This window comes from Eschrichtius robustus, chromosome 13 (genome assembly GCF_028021215.1).
Source record: "Eschrichtius robustus isolate mEscRob2 chromosome 13, mEscRob2.pri, whole genome shotgun sequence".
NCBI lineage: Eukaryota > Metazoa > Chordata > Mammalia > Artiodactyla > Eschrichtiidae > Eschrichtius > Eschrichtius robustus.
Window position 1 is genome coordinate 88,232,409 of NC_090836.1, and position 18,525 is coordinate 88,250,933.

Genomic DNA, 18,525 nt, shown 5'->3' on the forward strand with positions numbered 1-18,525 from the left:
TCTCAAAGTCTGTGGCTTGTCTTTTCATTCTCTAAACAGTGCCTTTTGAAGAGCAAACATTCTTAATTTTGGTGAGGTCAAATATTTCAATTTTTCTTTTCTAGACGTTGCTTTGTGTATCACATCTAGAAATCTTTGCCTAATCTAATGTCACAAAGCCTTTCTTCTATATTTTCTTCTAGAAGCTTTACAGTTTTAGGCATTACGTTTAGGTCTACCATCCATTTTAAGTTAAATTTTGTATGTGACTCATGGTCTGAATCAAGGTTCATTTCTTTACATATAGATATCCAGTAATTCCAGCATCATTTCTTGAAAAAGCTATGCTCTCTCCATTGAATTGCCTTTGGACCATTGTAGACAATCAATTGACCATCAATGCGTGGGTCTCTTTCTGGACTCTCTATTCTGTTCCATTGATCTATATGTCTATCCCTTCACCTTACCACACTGTCTTGATTACTATAGCTTTACAGTAAGTCTTGAAATTAAGTAGTGTAAGTCTTCCAACCTGGTCATTTTCAAAATTATCTTGGTTACTCTAGTTCTTTTCCATATAAAGTTTAGCATCAGTTTATCAATTTCTACCCAAAAATTCTGCTAGGATTTTAACTGGAATTACAGTGAATCTATAGACCAGTTTAGGGACAATGTAAAATATTGACTCTTTTAATCTATAACCACAGTATATCCCCATTCACTTAGGACTTCTTTTATTTTTTGTCGGTGTTTGCTAGATTTCAGCTTACAGGTTTTGCACAATTGTTGTAATGTTCCCACCTGAGCTCTTCATGGCTTTGGTATTATGTTTAATTATATATTTTTATTGCAGTCACCAGCTGTTCCCTGTTAGTTTATAGAAATGTAATTGATTTTTGTATGTTGACCTTGTATCCTGAGAACTTATAACTTCATGTATTAGTTCTAATGAATTTTTGGAGATTCTTTTGAATTTTCTGTGTAGAAAATCATGTTGTCTGAGAATCAAGACAGTTTTTATTTCTTCCTTTCCAATCTGTATCCATTTTGAGTCTTTTTTCTTACCTTATTGCACTGACCATGATGTATTATCTGTTTTGTATATCGTTGGATTCAGTGGGCAAAATTTTGTTTTAGAATTTTTTGATTTTTAATTGTTGTTTTAGATTTTTAAAGAATTTTATATCTATGCTCCTTAGAGATGTTGGTCTGTAGTTTTCTTTTCTTGTAATGTATTTGTCAGGTTTTAGAATCAGAGTAAAAATGCTCTCCATATAGAAGGAGCTGGGAAGAGTTCTCTCTTCTTCAGTTTCCTAGTTTTTATATAATTGATATAATTTCTTCCTTAAGTGTGAGGTAGTATTCACCAGTGAAGCCATCTGGCATGAAGTTTTCTTTGTGGGGAGGATTTTAACTTCAAATTCAATTTCTTAAATAAATACAAGGATATTCATGTTATCAATTTTCTCTTGAATGATCTTTGGTAGTTTGGAACAATAAATTTATTCACCTCATCTACTTCATCAAGTTTATTGGCATAAAGTTGTTTGTAATATCTGCTTATTATCCTTTTAATGTCTCTAAGATTTGTAGTGATGTCCCCTCCCTCATTCCTGCTATTTCCTGATGAAAAATAATTTCTAAATGAAGCAGTTAGACTGTAATCTTCCTGAAGTCACAGAGTATATCTTTTTGATCTCGTGTCCCCAGTGTTCATTGAAATCTAGAATGTAAGCTCCATGAGGGCAGGATGCTGGCCTTCCACCAGCTGCCCAGTGCTGCACTTTCCTCCGAAGTAAGTCTTGGTCCACTTAAGTGTCCAGGCACTCCCTCCTCACTAAGCTCATTCACAGCAGAACCTTGCTGAAGCACCAAGGGCCCTGCCTGGTGCCCAGCCCAGGCACCACACAACCATCCCCATGCAAAGGCCCATCAGCTCATCACCTCCCAGCAGCCTAAGAAGCACCTTCACCGCCTCCCTGTCGGGGACCATGCACATTAATTCCTACAGCATACCCAGCAGATCTCAAACAACACTGTGCAGTAGAATTACTGTCAAGCCTGTTAAAATGCATATTCCTGGGTCTTACCCCAGAGATCCTCATTCAGTGGGTGTGAAGTGGCAGACTTTGCATAAAGTTGCAACAGGTTATTATTGGCCAACAGGGTGAGTCTGGGCTGAAATCCAGCCCATGCTTGGTTCACCAAGCCACGCACTCTGGTGTGGGCCCGGTCCACCTTCAGGGAGGGCCACGTCTTGATTTTAGTTTCATCTGCTTGCCAAGTCTAGTGTCTTTGGGGATATATCTACAAGGGCAGTTGGGGTAGGGAAGGCTTTTTCCAATTTGCACAAAGCCTCTCTATGCCCTGGTGTATTAGCCTACGTCCTATAAAAGCACGTGTCAAGTTAGGCCTAGAGATGCATGAGACTAATTAAAAGAAGTGCCTGCAAGGGAAAATGAAAACGAAGCCAGGAGAAGTAGGGAGAGCCATCAGCCAAGGATGGAGCGCTAACCCTTGTAAGAGAGAGAACCAAGAAAGGTTGGATGGAAAAGTCTTAGACTACCTGTAGTTCTAAGAAAATTTGGTAAAGCTGATGGGGAGTCCTCCATCAGCCAGGGTCACTCAACAGAAGGGTCCTCTGTCTTGTGAGAATGGGCCTGCCCTGGTATCCCTGCTGTGCTCAGTCACTGGCTGGAAGTGGAAAGTGTGGCTTCATGAAAAGAGTAGTGGATTTCAGGGAAATTATTCCCTTAGAGGTACACTTTCACAGCTACTATTCCTGGAGAGAGGAGGGTCTTTGGAATCTGCCTTTGTAACCACTCCATCACAATCACACTTAGAGGAACACTTGCCTACATTTTTAAAAAGAAAGGATTGCTAACCATCCCCCTAAGGAGGCCCAGACTTCCCGGATACAATGTCACACTCTTGGGGGCTGGGATGGGGGAAACTCCCCAATTCCTCTGCAGTCAGCCTGTAGCCTAGAATCTAGTTATATCCACAGTGGATGACTCTGCCCCCATTTTCTGCTCTATATGTTGTGACAAGGGATGAGCCGAGTAGAAGGGACACCCAGAGGATGGAAAAGTTGAATCTGCCTCAGAGACGGGGTCAGGGAGAACCGCTTTGAGGGCGGACAGGCACAGGCAAAGTGTGGAGGGGAGGGCACTGGGGGGCAGCACATGGTGGTCTGCTTGGGCTGGACAGAAGGGAAGGGAGGGGAGTCGGCTCAAGGCCTGGAGGAGACTATTGGATGGAATGTGTTGGGGGAAGCCTGGGGTTCAGGCGCCATTGCCTACAAAAGTGAAAAGGCCTGGGAGAGCATTTCTGCAAGGTGGCACTGATGGCTGCGTCTCGGGGTGGAGGAGGCCCTGTGCTCCTCTGAGCCAGCCCTGAGGGCAAGCTGGGGGTCACCCAGGGAGCACCTTGAACACCTAGCCCTAGGGAGAGGCACGGGGCCAAGAGAGAGCAAGAGTGGCAGAACTGTCACCTCTATCCTGGCTCTGCCCAGAGCTGGGCCTGGTTCCCAAAATACCATCTTATCCCAAGAAGGTCCCCATAGCAACAGACAATGGGAGAAGAACTATTTGATAGCCCATCGTCTATGGATACCCTCTCTTAGCACCCCTTGCTCAGTGTCATGAATTCAAGTGGTTCAGTTGGTTTTCAGATGAGCTTCAAAGGTGTACCTGGCACCTGCTTGATTAGGCCCTCTCCTTCCTCTTCATCCTCACCTCCTGATGCCTTTTTTTTTTTTAAACATCTTTATTGGAGTATAATTGCTTTACAATGGCGTGTTAGTTTCTGCTTTATGACAAAGTGAATCAGTTATACATAAACGTAGGTCCCCATATCTCTTCCCTCTTGCGTCTCCCTCCCTCCCACCCTCCCTACTGATGCCTTTTTAAAGCTAAAGACCACACTCTTTAACCAGGCCCTTCCTTCGTGATCCAGCTGTTGCCCTCTGTTGAGCCCACATCTCAGGGACCTGGGCCATGCAGGATTAGTGGTTTGAGGTCAGTGTTGGTGCCCTCCAGTAGAGTGATCAGAGCTCTAGGTCTCTTCCCTGGACAACCTCTCTCCTGGTTTGTAAACCAGTATTTATCTGATTGTCTGTTAATCCATATATACCCAGGCCCTTCCATGGTCCTGATTCAAACAGGTGCCCAATCATTCCTTTCCTGAGTGTTGTTATCTGTTACACAGCCAGCCTGAAAGAACAGAAACTGGAGAGGATGGAGAGTATCCACTCTAGGTAACAACTACCACCATTTCTTGGGTGCCTAATATTTCCAGTCCCTACCACAACCTGCCAGGAAGATGCTCGAACCAAATCTCAGAGCCAGGCATCGACTTTCCCAAAGAGATACAGCTAGCAAAGAGTTGTGCTGGGATTCAAACCCAGAACACTCTGATTGAAAAATCTGGGTTTTTTCCTGACAGCCTTTCATCTTGTGTAGCCACTGCCCTAGCTGGTGAGAACAGCCCAAACCAACGTACTGGTTTTCAAAGTGATTTATAAACAGTAGCTACACGTCAGCGTGTCTTCTCCTTTACTCACTTCATAACCATGTCTGCATCTGTGCTGTGATTCTGGTCTGGAGCAGTGCTGGGTGAGGATAAAGCACAGTGATGAACAGTGCAGTCGACTCTGGAGCACCTGCCAGGGTTGGAAGCCTGGCTCTGCCACTGTTGTGGAAAGAAGGACCACAGGCTCAAACTGTGTGATCTAGCCCTGTGGTTGACTCAGATTCTGCATGCAGGAAAGAGACAGAGGAGCCGTCTCCACCTTCTCACCTCCCCATACCTGCAGGTTATAAATGTTCTTTTAGAGAACTAGCCTAGTAACTCAGGTGAGCCATCAGGGTCTCCTGGGGAGAACTGCTTCTCTCTGCAGTTTGAAGTCTCTTTTTCCAAAAACTGCTTTTTCATTTTCTATGGATGCTGATTTCTCAGGAGATATATGACAGTAAGTTCATGGCACAGGAGAGCTTTGGACAAAGGTCTTTGTCAATGGTGGTAGGAGGGGAGGGAGGGCAGGAAGGTTGGATACTTCTGGTAAAGGAGGGGTAAGTGAGTCTCTCATTATCCTCACCAGCTGGATGACTTTGGCCGAGTCACTCTACTATTCTGTGCCTTAGTTGTCTCATCTAGAAAATGGGGCTAAAAATGGGACTTAACTTCAGGGTATTGCTTTGAATCCTTTATTATTATCTAGAACTCCATATCATTAGCTATTTTTTGGAAAGCATTTGCCTTGCTAACTTTAATTTGGGATAACATTTGATCCTGCCTCATTCACACAAACACGATTCATGACCATTGCATGATTTCTTCTTGGTGTTTGCTAGTCCAGATCCCTCATTTTAACAATCAGAACTCAATCAAACCAGCATTAAATCCATGTCAACTCAGCACTCAAAGTGTAGAACAACAGCAAATATAGAAAGAAAAAAACAACAACATTTTTTTCATCCTCATCACAGCAGTACCTTAAACTTCTGTCTCTTACCATTACTTTAAATCTTGTATTTAATTTTGGACATTTAATATCTGACTTTCTAGCTAAATGTCCCTCCACCCCAATGTGTAATATAATGCTTGGCACATGGTAGGTATTCCCTGAATGTTTAGTGAATGACTGTGAAATCCTCTAATAAATGTCTATAAACGCTCTGATTCAGGTCTAGCACAGCCGAAACGTGCAAACTGATGCTTGTTTGGAATCAACTTCTGAGTGAAAACTAAATTCCTTTGCTTGCCACACAAAGTACTTCATTAATTGGCCCCAGCCAATCTATTATTCCTCATCAACTACCATTTCCCCATACCCTCCCCCCAACTCCCAAGTTCCAACCCTGCCAAACTTTATATCATTCCCAGAACAGGTCATGCCCTTTTGCAACTCTAAGACTTTGTACTTGCTGTTCCCTCTTCCTGAAATACACTTCCCTTTTAAGCATGGCCAACTCCTACTGAGCCTTCAAAACCCCATGTCTCCTTGACTCCCCAAGGCAGTATCAGTAGCTCCCTTCCCTGGGCTCCCTCAATACCCTGTCTAGCACACTGATTAATTGGCCTGGCTTTAGAGTCATGCTAAGGGCTGAGCTAAATCCCTGGCTTTGCAACTTACGAAGTGTGAGACTTTGGGCAAGTTATGTGACCTCTCTGAACTTCAGTCTCCTCGTCTGCTAACTAGCACCAGTAGGAACCCCGGAGGGTTATAATGGGGATGATTTAATTAGATGATTGTAAAGTGTACAGCAAATGCTCAAGAAATGGTAGCCAATCTGATGCGTCCTAGTACAGCACCTGACTACTCTATGATTCACTTGCCTGCCCTATGTAACCCTAGATAAAGCAGGCAAGGTCTTCAATTATTTCTTATCCCTGGCAACTAGCACACTACCTGGCATGTAGTAGATGCTTGATGCATCCTTGCGGCATGCTTCTGTGCAGTCACAAACAAATGTATCTGCCCTTTGATTCCCCAGAGTGCCCGGGAGGAGCGAGGGCGCCCTGCAGTGGCCGGGGCAGTTGTGCTGACGGCATGGAAGGAAACGGAAGCTGCTCCTGCCAAGTGAGTTCGAAACCTTGCTCTCCTCCTCCCTGACTCTGCTTTCTCCTTACCTGTGGGGTCCCTCTATGAACGCACACTGAGTGGCGACTCTAAGAAGTAGCAATAGTAGTAAAAAAAAAAAGGATGCAGTGTGCAACAAAATGACATGTTAGAGGCTGGGGGACCTTTGAGTGTATCCATCTGTAAAATGAGTTTAAGCCTTAGGTGTATTCATCTGTGAAATGGGTCTAATAATAATACCTACGCGATTATACTTGTTGAAAAAGTGAGATGAGATCGTGTATATGAAGATACTTTGTGAAACCATGCAGGGCGACAGAAATTTGTCATTGTTACTGTTAAAAATCACCGTTGTTAACAGACTAGTCTTCGGAGCTGTCCTCAGCACCCATACTTGAGCGCTGGGTCTGCCAACTGAGGCATTTCTTTGCTGTCCCACGAAAGGGACTTTTGCAAGCTTCAAGCCTTAGACAATGGAAACACAAAGAAATCCTTCTGAAAAGGATTGAGCTCAATTGTCTTCAGAAATGCAAAACTGAAAGCGTTTTCATTTCACCCTTGGGTGGAATTATGATTTAGCCATCAGTACTCGCTCTCTGTATCTTTGGACTAACGAAGCAGCTTTCTTCTGAAGAGCTCCAGACTCTTAGTAATAACTGATGCAGGGATGAATGTACAAATTGTAACACAAAAAGAGCAAAGAAGAAAGAAAGAGAAAGAAGGAGTTTCAGGACAGGCACAGAGGAGGGAAGATAACACTTGAGAAACAAACGCTGAGGAGACATTCAGTTAGAAATCCAAGGGCTTTGTGGGCAGCGCAGATCGCTTGGGTCTAACATCCTCTCCCTGGGGTGTCCTGCAGGAAGGATTTGGAGGAACAGCCTGTGAATCCTGCACTGATGACAACGTATTTGGACCCAGCTGTTCAGCAAGTATGTCTCCCTTTTGTGTCATCGAATGCAATTGTGAAGGTTGAAAGTCAGACATGGCTTATACAGCTCAAGACCCCAGAAATAAAGTTCCTTGGGGGGAAAACACAGAACAGTTCTCTATAACCAAGTCTACACAGGCAAAAGAAAGAGTTGACAACAAATCTGATAAGGAGAGACAGTGTGTCTGTGGTTTTCAGTGCTTGCAGGCAGCTACTCACCAGGAATGCTTCCCGGCAAACTCTGGGGCATAGTTTCCCTCTCTCCAGGCTCCAGGATCCAACATCCACCAGTTCCTTGCTTGCCCAGCTTCTCCATGAGGTCTTTCCAGACCATGGTCTCAGCACTGACCTTCTCGCCAGGGACCTCTATGTCCACCACAGGTCCCAGCACATCTAATCTGTCCTTCTTTGGGGAGTTCACAGATAAATACCTGAGGTGATCAGAGGCTGTTTGTCCCAATTTGGAGATTATGGGTTTTTCCCTGACATGGGTTTGTCCACTCTCTTATTTCCGGTTCTCCCCAGAAGTTGACCCAGAAGCATTCTGCAAGCATTCTAGTACATATTTGAGAGGTGACCCAGGGAAACACTAAGAAAGTGACACAGAGGAAATAAAGGGGGTGTTGTCAAGACAGAGACCAGTGTGGATGACCAGAGCTTAATCCCCTGGGGAACTCTGGAAGTCCATGTAGAACACTCACCTTGGAGTTACTTTACCTGAGGGGAGAGGGAGCCATGGTGTAGTAGGCAGAATAATGACCACTCCCCAAAATGTCCACATTCTAATCCCATGGACCTAGGAATATGTTGCCTTCCATGGCAAGGGAGAATTAAGGTAGCAGATGGAATTATGGTTGCTAATCATCTGACCTTACCATAAAGAGACTATCCTGGATAATCTGAGTGGACCCAGTGTAATCACAAAGGTCCTTAAATGTGGAGGAGGAAGGCAGAGGCAGAAGATGCGGTGTCAGAGGGACGAGACATGAGAAGGACTCCACCAGCCCTTGCTGGCTTTGAAGGTGGAAGCGGCCCACGAGCCAGGCAATGTGGGCAGCCTCTAGAAGCTGGGAAAGGCAGGGAAAGGGATACTCCTCTCCAGAAAGGAACACAACCACCAACACCTTGATTTTAGAGCAATTACTTTGGATTTCTGACCTCCCGAACTGTAAGACAATATATATGTGTTGTTTTAAGATGCTAGGTTTGTGGCAATTTGTTACAGCAGCAATAGGAAACTAATACATGCGGTCGTTAGAGGGGAGTTGTTCATTCCCTGGCACTTCCAACCCCCAGTGAGCACCCAGGCGGAGCAGGCTTCCTAAGAAGTGTTCACAGGCTACTGGAAGGCAGCTGAATGCATGGACTTGGTAAGGAAGGCCTAGAGAATGTGGGTGTAGTAGGGACAGTGTCTGCCAGATTCATAGTCTCCCAAAAAGGATAAGTCAAGTGGCCTTTGTCCAACACCACCTCAGTTTGGCTTTTATAGAAAAATCATATTTGGTAGACACTGCATTGATTCAAATATTTTGGGCAAGAAAAATACATAGACATCCCAGCCCCCCCTAAGTTTGCTTACTCTGTAATAAGTTTCATCTGCAATAGCAGAGACATGGTCTCATTCTAATCCATGGGGTCCTTGAAAGCAGGTGCTGTTATACCTCTTTATCTCCAGTACCTTCCACAGTGCTGCCTGCGTGGTAGACACACACTACACTCTTGGCTGGATGAGTAAACAAATGAGTGAGTGAATGAATGATATAATTTGTTCCAGCCCTCTTGTCCTGACCCAGAAACACGTTATTGGGACGCATCATGTAGAGGTGATTAGAGCTCCAGCTTTAGACTCCGACTGGGTTTCAGCCCCAGGCCTGCTGCATATTGTGGGAACCTTAAGCTTACTAAGCATACTCTGTGCACCTTCATCTGTAAAAATAGAAATAATATTGCCTCCTTTAGAATTATTATGAGGAACTAATGAGATAATCACTGCACAACAAATGATAGCAATTATTATTATTAATACCTACTATTCCCTGGTGTCCCCCAATCTTAGGTTTTTCTTCATCCACCACTTTATATAAAGATTATTTCATAAGAGTGTTAGCAAAAGCAAATTTAAAACAGATGTTAGCATTCTGAATGTTTTTTTTTAACATTACATTATATTAAAGGACAGTAAACTATTAAGTATAATCAATCATTTATAAAGAACATGTCTTTCAAATTGGTCCTTCCCTATCATAATAGAATTTAAATCACATATTTTAAATAAATATTGAAATAGGAAGAAAGACAGCAACCAACACTGCTTACTTACCAAGAAAGCCAAGTAATTGTTTGCGGATGAAAATTTAGAAAGAAGATGAGTTCATGTTGCCTCCAAGAAACTGGTGTTGGTTGCCAATGAGCACAGATGTACATGGAGATTCCAAACATTTCTAAATTTAAAAAGTGGCTTCCCTTTACCCTTGTTTGTGCCATGGAGAAAGGGCAAGCGAAAGGGTTTGGAAACCCAAGTTTAAATTTTAAGTAAGAAAATTGGAAACCTAAACTGAGACTTGGGAGATAAGACTCCCAGTTCTGGGTTCCAACAGAACTTTGTGAGATGATGAAATGTCCTGACCTGCACTACCCAACATGGTAGCCGCAAGGCACGTGTGGCCATCGAGTACCTGAAATGTGGCTAGTGCAACTGAGGAACTGAAGGTTAAATTTTAGCCCATGTTACTCAGTTTAAATTTAAATAACCTCACGTGGCTAGTGGCTACCATATTGGATAGCGCAGCTCTAGAACATAATGGCTAAGAGAGCAGGCTTCAAGTCAGCTGGCCTGAGTTTGAAACCAAGCCCAGTTGCTGTGGGACCTGGGGCAAGCTATTTAACCTCTCTAAGCCCTCCTCATCTACAAAACGGGAATAATAATACCTGCCTCGTGGGACTGACTCGTAGAAAAGCTCCTAGCGGCAAGTCATAAGCACTCAATAGAAGCAAGTATTAAGCGAGGACAAGAGCAATCCCACAGTAAGCTGAACATTCATTCACCTATGAACAAATGAATGATGGCTCAGTGATGGCTGGTCATTTCCCATTGGCAGGTTCCCGTTGGGGAAACTGGACACCTTTTCAGCCAGGCATCCACTGGGTGCCAGTGTTGTTTCACCCATGAGGCAGTGGTCGTTGGCGGTGGCAATTCTGCCTGTAAGTAGGACAACGCTATGAGTTGCAGTTTATTTTTAACACCGACTTTAACCTGCTGCCGGAGCATTCTCCTACCTGACTCTCGATTTGCTTAGAGATGATTTCAAGCTGCATCGGCCAAGGGTGTTCATCTCAGCTGCCAAGGCCCTCGCCTGCTCAGTGCCTCACTCCAGGTTAGGGCAGACGGCAAGCCCACTTTCTCTAACGTGACCCAAATCAATCCCACAATCACGTCTTGCTAATAACAGTAGCTAGCATTTGCTGAGTGTCTGACGGGCACCAGGCACTGCACAAGGTTTGGCATGCAGAATCTCTTTGGAAAAACTCTGCAAGCTGGGTTCCTCATTTTATGGATGAAGAAGCAAGAGAGGTTGCTCAAGGTCACGCAGCTATTACAGGGACAGAGGCAGGGTTTGACCCCAAGTGTCTGACTCCAGAACCTGGGCACAAAACCACGGCACCATTCGGCCCTGGCAGGCATCCACCATGCATTAGACCCGTGAGAGGTGATGGGCAGCCAAAGAGGGGAGAGATTAGGTCCCCACTCCCAAGGAGCTGGAAATGTGGGAGATGCTTTTGAGCCTATGTGCACGGTACACATGAGATGCTACGGGAACATGAGAGAGGGCATCTCACTCTGCCAGGGGCACGGCACAGGGCCTCTGTGCTCTGTCCCTCTGACCCCAATGGCCATGGCTTTGGCTACTTTAAAGTCATGCACCCCAAGTTTCACATGTCTCTAGAGATTTGCTGAAGCTGGTTTAACAAATACCAGGCTCTTTAAATGACCTTTGGGAATCCCTCTGCCACTCACGTCTCCTTCCCAAGGACACTTTCTTGGCAGTGACTGGCGGCCCTGCAGTGCGTGTCAGAGGCTCCCGAAAGCTACCCGTGCCAGATCAGTTAATCCAGTACATGGGCTGTGCTGAAAGGCAGGACCTGGGGAGAGACTTGTGCCTAGAAGGGAAGCTCAGCGACAAGGACGGCCCTTGTAGTTAGCATGTAAGTTGGGAGCAGGGGCTGAGTCACATTCGACTCCCCCCTTCCGCCTCCTCACCCTCTCCATGGGCTGCATGACAGCACTTAGGACATGCAGAAGCAGTGTATCTCTTAGAGTTCAGCTGCCCCACTATACTGTGAGCAGCTTGAATTTAGATATTGTGAGTTACTCTTATTTTATAGCCAGTGCCTAATCCAGTGCCCGCCACTAGATAGGAGCTGGGTAGATATTTTTTTAACTGAATTAATTTGCGTCTTCTCTACTGAGCCCGTAGTACACCCCCTCCTCACCCCTATTATCTCCACGATGAATTTGACTTCCCTCTGGAACTCATCTGTTCCAAAAGCTACAGCCATGGGTGGACATCAAAGTGCTTTGCTAACATAGAAACAACAGCAAATCAGTTTTTAAAGGGAGGATGACAATTGCAAATCCAATTTAATTCTTCAATAATTTGAATGAGCACTGGAGCTAGTTGTCTCCCATTTTCCATATGTAACACGGGGTTAATGATCTTACCTCACCAGGTTGAGAGAGAAAAACGCAGCCCTGACAGCTGTCGGCTGGTCGCTGGCCTGCAATTTCATAGAATGTCACCATCAATGGCTCGCTCTATCTGTGCTGGAACAAGACAGAAACTAGGCCACTGCCTTATCCTGTCTGAATAGAGAAATAAACAGTGACAGTGGGCAACCCAGTGGCCATCTCTCCCGGTTAACACGAGTGGCTACTGCTGCCTCTTCATGACCCCTCACCCCTGCTGCCGACTTTGACCACTGTTGTGTTCCTGGTGGTACTTGGCTGGCTGGCATGACAAAAGTAATAGTTGCAGCAGGAGGTGATAGTGAATGAGGTACAAATAAAGTGCTGCCCAGAGGAGCACAGATTCTGTTTTGGCACCTCTGAGATGGCACCACCAAGGAGAGGGGCTTTAGCTGGCCTAGAAAGATGAGGAGGATTTCAACTGGATTTCAATTGCATGCAGAAGGGAGCAGAGTGGAGGCAAGAGCATGGAGGAGTGAAAGTACAGGATGCGTGTCCTGCTGCCTCCACAGGGCGTGGTCTTTCCTAGACCAGCTCCCCCCATCTCTTCCTGGCCAGCCCCCATTGCTATTGACCCGTCACATCTTAGCATCTATCACACCTCATTATGATGGGCTGCTTTCTTCTGCCTTCAGACTGTGAGCTCTTTGGGGGCAGGGACTTTGGGTCATTAATCCCAAGCACAGCGCCCTGTAAGTAGTAGATGTTCAACACGTGTTCTGAAGGAAGATGAACTCTAGTCATCCCATGCACTTAGATCCTAAGACGCATAAAATGAAGTGGTGAAAGATGAAAATGAAAATTTTTAAAGGTTGGAGTCAGCTTGGAGAGGGCCTTATTTGCCAAACAGAGGAATTTAGATTTCATTTGGTTAGCAATTGGGAGTCACTGAGATATTTGGAGGAAGATCACCTTGATACCATTACTGATCAAATGAAATGGATAAAATGGAGAGGTGAGAAATCGAACAATGAGTCCAAGTAAAGTGCTACTGCAATAGTCCAGGCAAAACAAGATAAGGCCCTGAAGGAGGACAGTTCCCGTGGAGATGAAGGACAGGGGATTGAGGTGGGACATGTAACAGCCTTAGAGTTCGAACCTTCAAGTTGCAAACTTTCAAAGATGTGAACATGCATCTGGTGCCAGCAAGGAACCAGAACCTGTGCCATCGACGTCAGGCATGAATGAAATTGCAGCTTGCCCTCCGTCTCCCATTGCTAACGATCCTTCAGCTCTACCATCTCCCACCTCCTCTCCCTCCTCCAGTCAGTCACTCTTCTTGCCTGTTCACTCGATGCCAGCCCCTGTATGCCAGCTGTTGTACTGTACTACTGTACTTTTCAAGGTACTGTACTATAAGATTAAAAACGTTTTCTTTATTTTTTGTGTTTGTATGTATTATTTGTGTGAAAATTATTATAACCTATTACAGTACAGTACTATATAGCTGATTGTGTTAGTTATGTACCTAGGCTAACTTTGTTGGACTTAGCGAACCAATTGGACTTACGAACCCACTCTCGGAATGGAACTCGTTCGTATGTGGGGACTTACTGTAAACTGAAGCTAATAAAAAGAAGCCAAGGTTCAAACTAGGGTCTCTAGGGCTTCAAACCCATGGTTTTCCCCACTTCATCAAGCAGAATCTCAATAAACACTATCTGAAAACAGTATCCTTCCATAATCTTTGGAGGAAGTCTACATCAGGTAACGAAAAATTCCCCTTTTCTGTCTGCAGTGTGCAGCTGTGTGCATGGAGTATGCAACAGTGGAATACGCGGCGATGGGACCTGTGAGTGCTACTCTGGGTACACCGGCCCCAACTGTGACAAGCGTAAGTACTGCTAGTTCCCTTAATACCACACCAGATCAAATGGGCACAGACATATGCATTTCAGTTGTGCATGCGTGTACTTGGGCTCTACATGTGTGCCGTGCCATCAAATGTTTTGCGGGAAGATAGGCAAAAATTTTAAAAGAAAGGGGATGAAAGGAGAGGAAGGGAGAGAAGGGGAGGGGAGGGGAGGGGAAGGGAGGAGAGGGAAGAGATTGTATAGAATATTGGCAGTCACGGAAGATTTGGGTACAATGCAGTGACATGGCTGTAGCTATGTTTTAGGAAGGCCAAGCTTGTGGCAGTGTGAGGATAGACTGGAGAGGAAGACATTGGGGCCATTGCCACGAGTTAGGTACCTGAAAAGGGAGATAAGGCATGTTCTCCATTATAGGTCTCAAAGACAGAGCACATCAACAGGAAATGGAGGCTCACCAAGGCTAAATGATTCACCAAAGTTCACAAAATAGTAAATAAGTGAGCTGGGACTCAAGTCACTGAAATTCTCTAAACAATCGATCACACTGGGTTTAACCAAAAGATAGAGACCACAGGCTGATTGCAGCAAGGGAAGTTTAATATAAAGAATTAGTAAGCTATGATAGGAGAGTGGCTATAAAAATGCAAAATGAACTGTAGGGCTGAGGGGGCATAACAAAGAAGGGCAAACTTGGAAGGGGACAGCCATCCCCAAGGCTTGGCTCAAATCTTGCTGGAGAAGGGGTGCTGGCAGCCCACTTAGTAGGGGAGAAGTTTGCTGGTTTGCCCAAGCCAGCATGGGAGTACAGTCACCCAGCAGGCAGGCAACAACCCTTCAGGGCACTGATGAGCCGAGGCTGGGGGACAGGTGGACAGAGGGAGTCGGGGCACCTTGGGTGCTAAACCTGGAACCTTCAATGTCTGTGCATGGGGAGGGCTGTGGGAAGGTGGCCACTGGGTCCAGGCCAGGGATGCAAGGTCACCGATGAACTGTGCACTCTGAGTGCACAGTTGGGACAGGGCATCACTGGATGTCCTCACACACCCACACCACTGACAGGCTGTGCAACAGCAGCAAACACAGCAGAAACACAACACTGCACAGCAGAACCGGGAAGAGGAGCCCCTTCCTCCTGCAGTAGCCCTCTGGCGCCCTCTACTGGCCAAGATTAACATATCCTTACAAAGGAGAAATGTTCAGAGTCCAGCCTGTTTTCACAGAGCAGGTGATGAAGGGTGAATTTGGAGCTTAGCCACTAGGAAATTGGACATGCTGCCTGTGACAATAGCTTCACTTAACTTATCCTCTGGATTTTATTCTCCTGGTCTGTAAAATAAAGGGATTAGACAAGAATCAAATTCAACAAATTCAAACTCGCTTTATTGAAAGTCGTTGAGAAGATATGAGCAGTGGTAGAAAGGAGGATGAATAAAAGACAGGCTGTGCCTTCTTCCTGTGGAAGAGACAGACATGCAAACAACCAATATGAATCAATAGCAGGGTGAAAGTCAGGTGGTTAGGGTGGACCCCTTCCATAGCCCTCAGTCAACCTCCTTCCCCAGCTACTCCTGTACTGCCCAGTGGACTCATGAGCAAAAAACAAAAACACAAACAAACAAAAAACCCTTTTTAATAAGACCAGAGATCCACCTCAGAAGCCAGCCTAATAGACAGCATGAAAACATTTGCTTCCAAATGACAAAATAACTCTATTGAGTCAGAAGATAAATAGACTGGGACAAAAATATTTGCAATCCACACGGCAGAAACGTTTTTATAATAGAAAGTCCATGAGCCCACCTTTAAGATTGGCCAAGGAGCAGCTAATTCTCAGGAAGAAATGAAAACTGGCCAACAAGCATAGAAGAGGTGCTTAACCCCACTAGGAGTCACAGAAATGCAAATTAAAACCATAATGAAGTAATACTTTGGAGTTTGGGAGGTTTTGTTTTGGTTTGGTTCTGGTTTTTTGCCCACTGTGTTACACAGGTTGAAAAGCTAGGTAATATCTGTCTGTAGGTGTGAGAAAAATTACAGTACTGTCAGTGGGGATGTGAATTGCTACAATCTATGAGGGAAATGTATCTATTAAATTTTAAAGGATGCTTACAGTTTGAGGCGACAGCCCCAATTCTAGGAATTTACCTGGAGGACTGGAGAGGTGGGTAGGTGAGAATATATGTACAGAGAAACTCATGATAGCATTGTTCTTAAGAACAAAGCAAGCTGGAAACAACTTGAACATCCATGAGTAGGAAGTGGTTGAGTGAAGTGTGGTACATCCTATTCTAGTTAGAAGAATGCTAGCTGCGGAAAGAACTCAACACAAAAATCCAATGGCTTAACACTACGGTTCCAAAACTGCACCAAGGCATCCCAAAGTACCCCATCAAACTCACAGGGCTGTTATGGGATATTTTTAATTTCTGAGGGAAACGGTGATACATCTGTAGAATATCGTATGAAATGTTAACCTGAGTTGGTACACAATTTCAACATTAGGTAGCACTACATTTTGTGCGATGGTATCATTTCTTTACAAAGCTGCATTTCCAGTGGTCACTGTGGTAAAAAGTAAGTACCATGCAAAAATCATTTTAACTGGAAGGAGGGTGGTAGTTTCCAATCTGATTCCAAGGCTGAAGAAGTTGTGCCATCTCCAACAAGCTCACGTGTCCCGTTAGTAAGTAAATGTGGTTGTTTAAGAACGGAATAAAATATTTAATCTTTCTATTAACCATATTACTTTTTCAGATGGCTACTACGTTATCATGACATAAATAGTTACTGAATTCTTTGGTTCTAACAACTTAGTAAATGAACCGGTAGATATTTCTTTTGTACTGGGGTCCCGTGGAAAAAAATACTGAAACACTAAGGGCACCGTGACCTGAGAATTTGGGGAACCTCTGGCTTAACACAACAGAGGTATATTTCTTACTAATGTAACAGTCCCATGTGGGTGTTCCTGGCTCCCCACCAGCTCCCCACCACATGGTGTTTAGGGATCCAGAGCCTTCCATTGCATGCGTCTGCCATTCTGTAGCACCTCCGAGTGCTCTGCTTTGAGCCACGGAAGGAAGGAGAGAGTGTAGAGAAGCATCTGCTTATAAAGTCCAGAATAATACATAGAACTTCCAATATTCCATCAACGTAGACTAGTCATATAACCCCACCTGGATGCAAAGAGGGGTGGAAAACGTGATCCTGAAAGGGCAGCCCCTTCTCAGCAACAATTCTACTTTGTGGAAGAGGTGAGGGGATATTCTCTATGAATTTTTGATTCAACTAGCCACTGCTGGGAGACAAACGCATGCATCACATTTGTGCACATCCTGAGAGCAGCACGCTGACTGCCCTTTGTTCCAACATCTTTACAAGGTTGTTTGTAGAGCGAACAGCCTTGGAAGATATAGGACCTCCCTCGGGAACAAGTGCGGGCGTGCTTACTGCCTGTGCCACCTATCAGTGGATTGCCTCTCAGCTCCAAATTCACCCTTTTTGCCTGCTCTGTGAATATGTAGGTGGGCTTTGGCATATTTCTCATTTGTCAGCCAGTAAGATGTGAAGCCTTACCAATAGAGGGTGCTAAAGGGACACCGAAGAAGCAAGAGTTTTCTCTTCTTGTTTCTGGTTTAGCTCACTCGCCAGGCCCCTGAAGAATGCGGTTTTGCTCCGCTGCTCAGCCCCGCACAGTTTCTCCAGCACTAGGTTCTGGCAAGGTTTAGCATCCTCCAGTATCTGACCACTGCATACCTCGTCTAGCGCTTGACTCGGGTGGCAGCAACATAACCAGGAGCCCTAGACAGTGCAGGCTGGTGGCCCAGTTCGGGAGCTGCTCTGCACACCCTCCCCTCAGCCCCATGCCCAGCAAGGGCCCCGCAGGACCAGCCATCCAGAGAGCTGACCACCCACCTCCATGCCACGCAGCTGGCCCCGAAACCACCCCTGCCCCAGTCGCACACAGGAGTACACCACACTTCTGAGAAGGCGGGCTTCTCAGCTCCTGCTTCCAGTAGCACCCAGAGGCAAGCCGCTTTCCCAGGCTTGGCACCTCCCTGTGGACGACCTTCCCTGGGGCCCCAGAGGGATGGTCTCCAGCAAGTCTCACCAGCGGACACCTCAGCAACCTCTCTGCTGTAGAGTGACCAAGGCCATGTCATTTCCAGTGACATCCGGGTCTCAGCTCTGGAGAAGAGGACTTACTCTTATCTTAAGATAAGAGAGGAGTGGTTGCTCTTTATTTTTCTTCCATTCCTTTCTTCTTTCGAACTCTTTTTAGCTGTCAGGAGCCAGTTCCCTGTTATTCCACTCTGTTCATGAATCTTTACACTAAAATTTTCACTGTTCCAGTAATTGCATGGTTTCTCTCTCTTGCCTGGGCCCTAAGTAATACATTGCCTATTATTTTAAAACAAACAAAAAAGCATTTCAGTTCCCTAAGCTCAGGGCTCCTCTTCTGTAATGAAATCCA

At 45.2% G+C, this 18,525-nt stretch overlaps 1 protein-coding gene across 1 annotated transcript in view; it reads left to right on the top strand.

Annotated features, from left to right (window-relative positions):
• The window catches only part of STAB2 (stabilin 2), a 151,279-nt gene that overhangs the window by 15,998 nt on the left and 116,756 nt on the right, over nucleotides 1-18,525 (top strand). Inside the window, exons 4-6 of the mRNA XM_068559982.1 lie at nucleotides 6,477-6,562; nucleotides 7,425-7,494; nucleotides 13,976-14,071. Of these exons, the coding sequence (XP_068416083.1) occupies nucleotides 6,477-6,562; nucleotides 7,425-7,494; nucleotides 13,976-14,071 (252 nt within the window). The remainder of the gene's footprint in view (nucleotides 1-6,476; nucleotides 6,563-7,424; nucleotides 7,495-13,975; nucleotides 14,072-18,525) is intronic.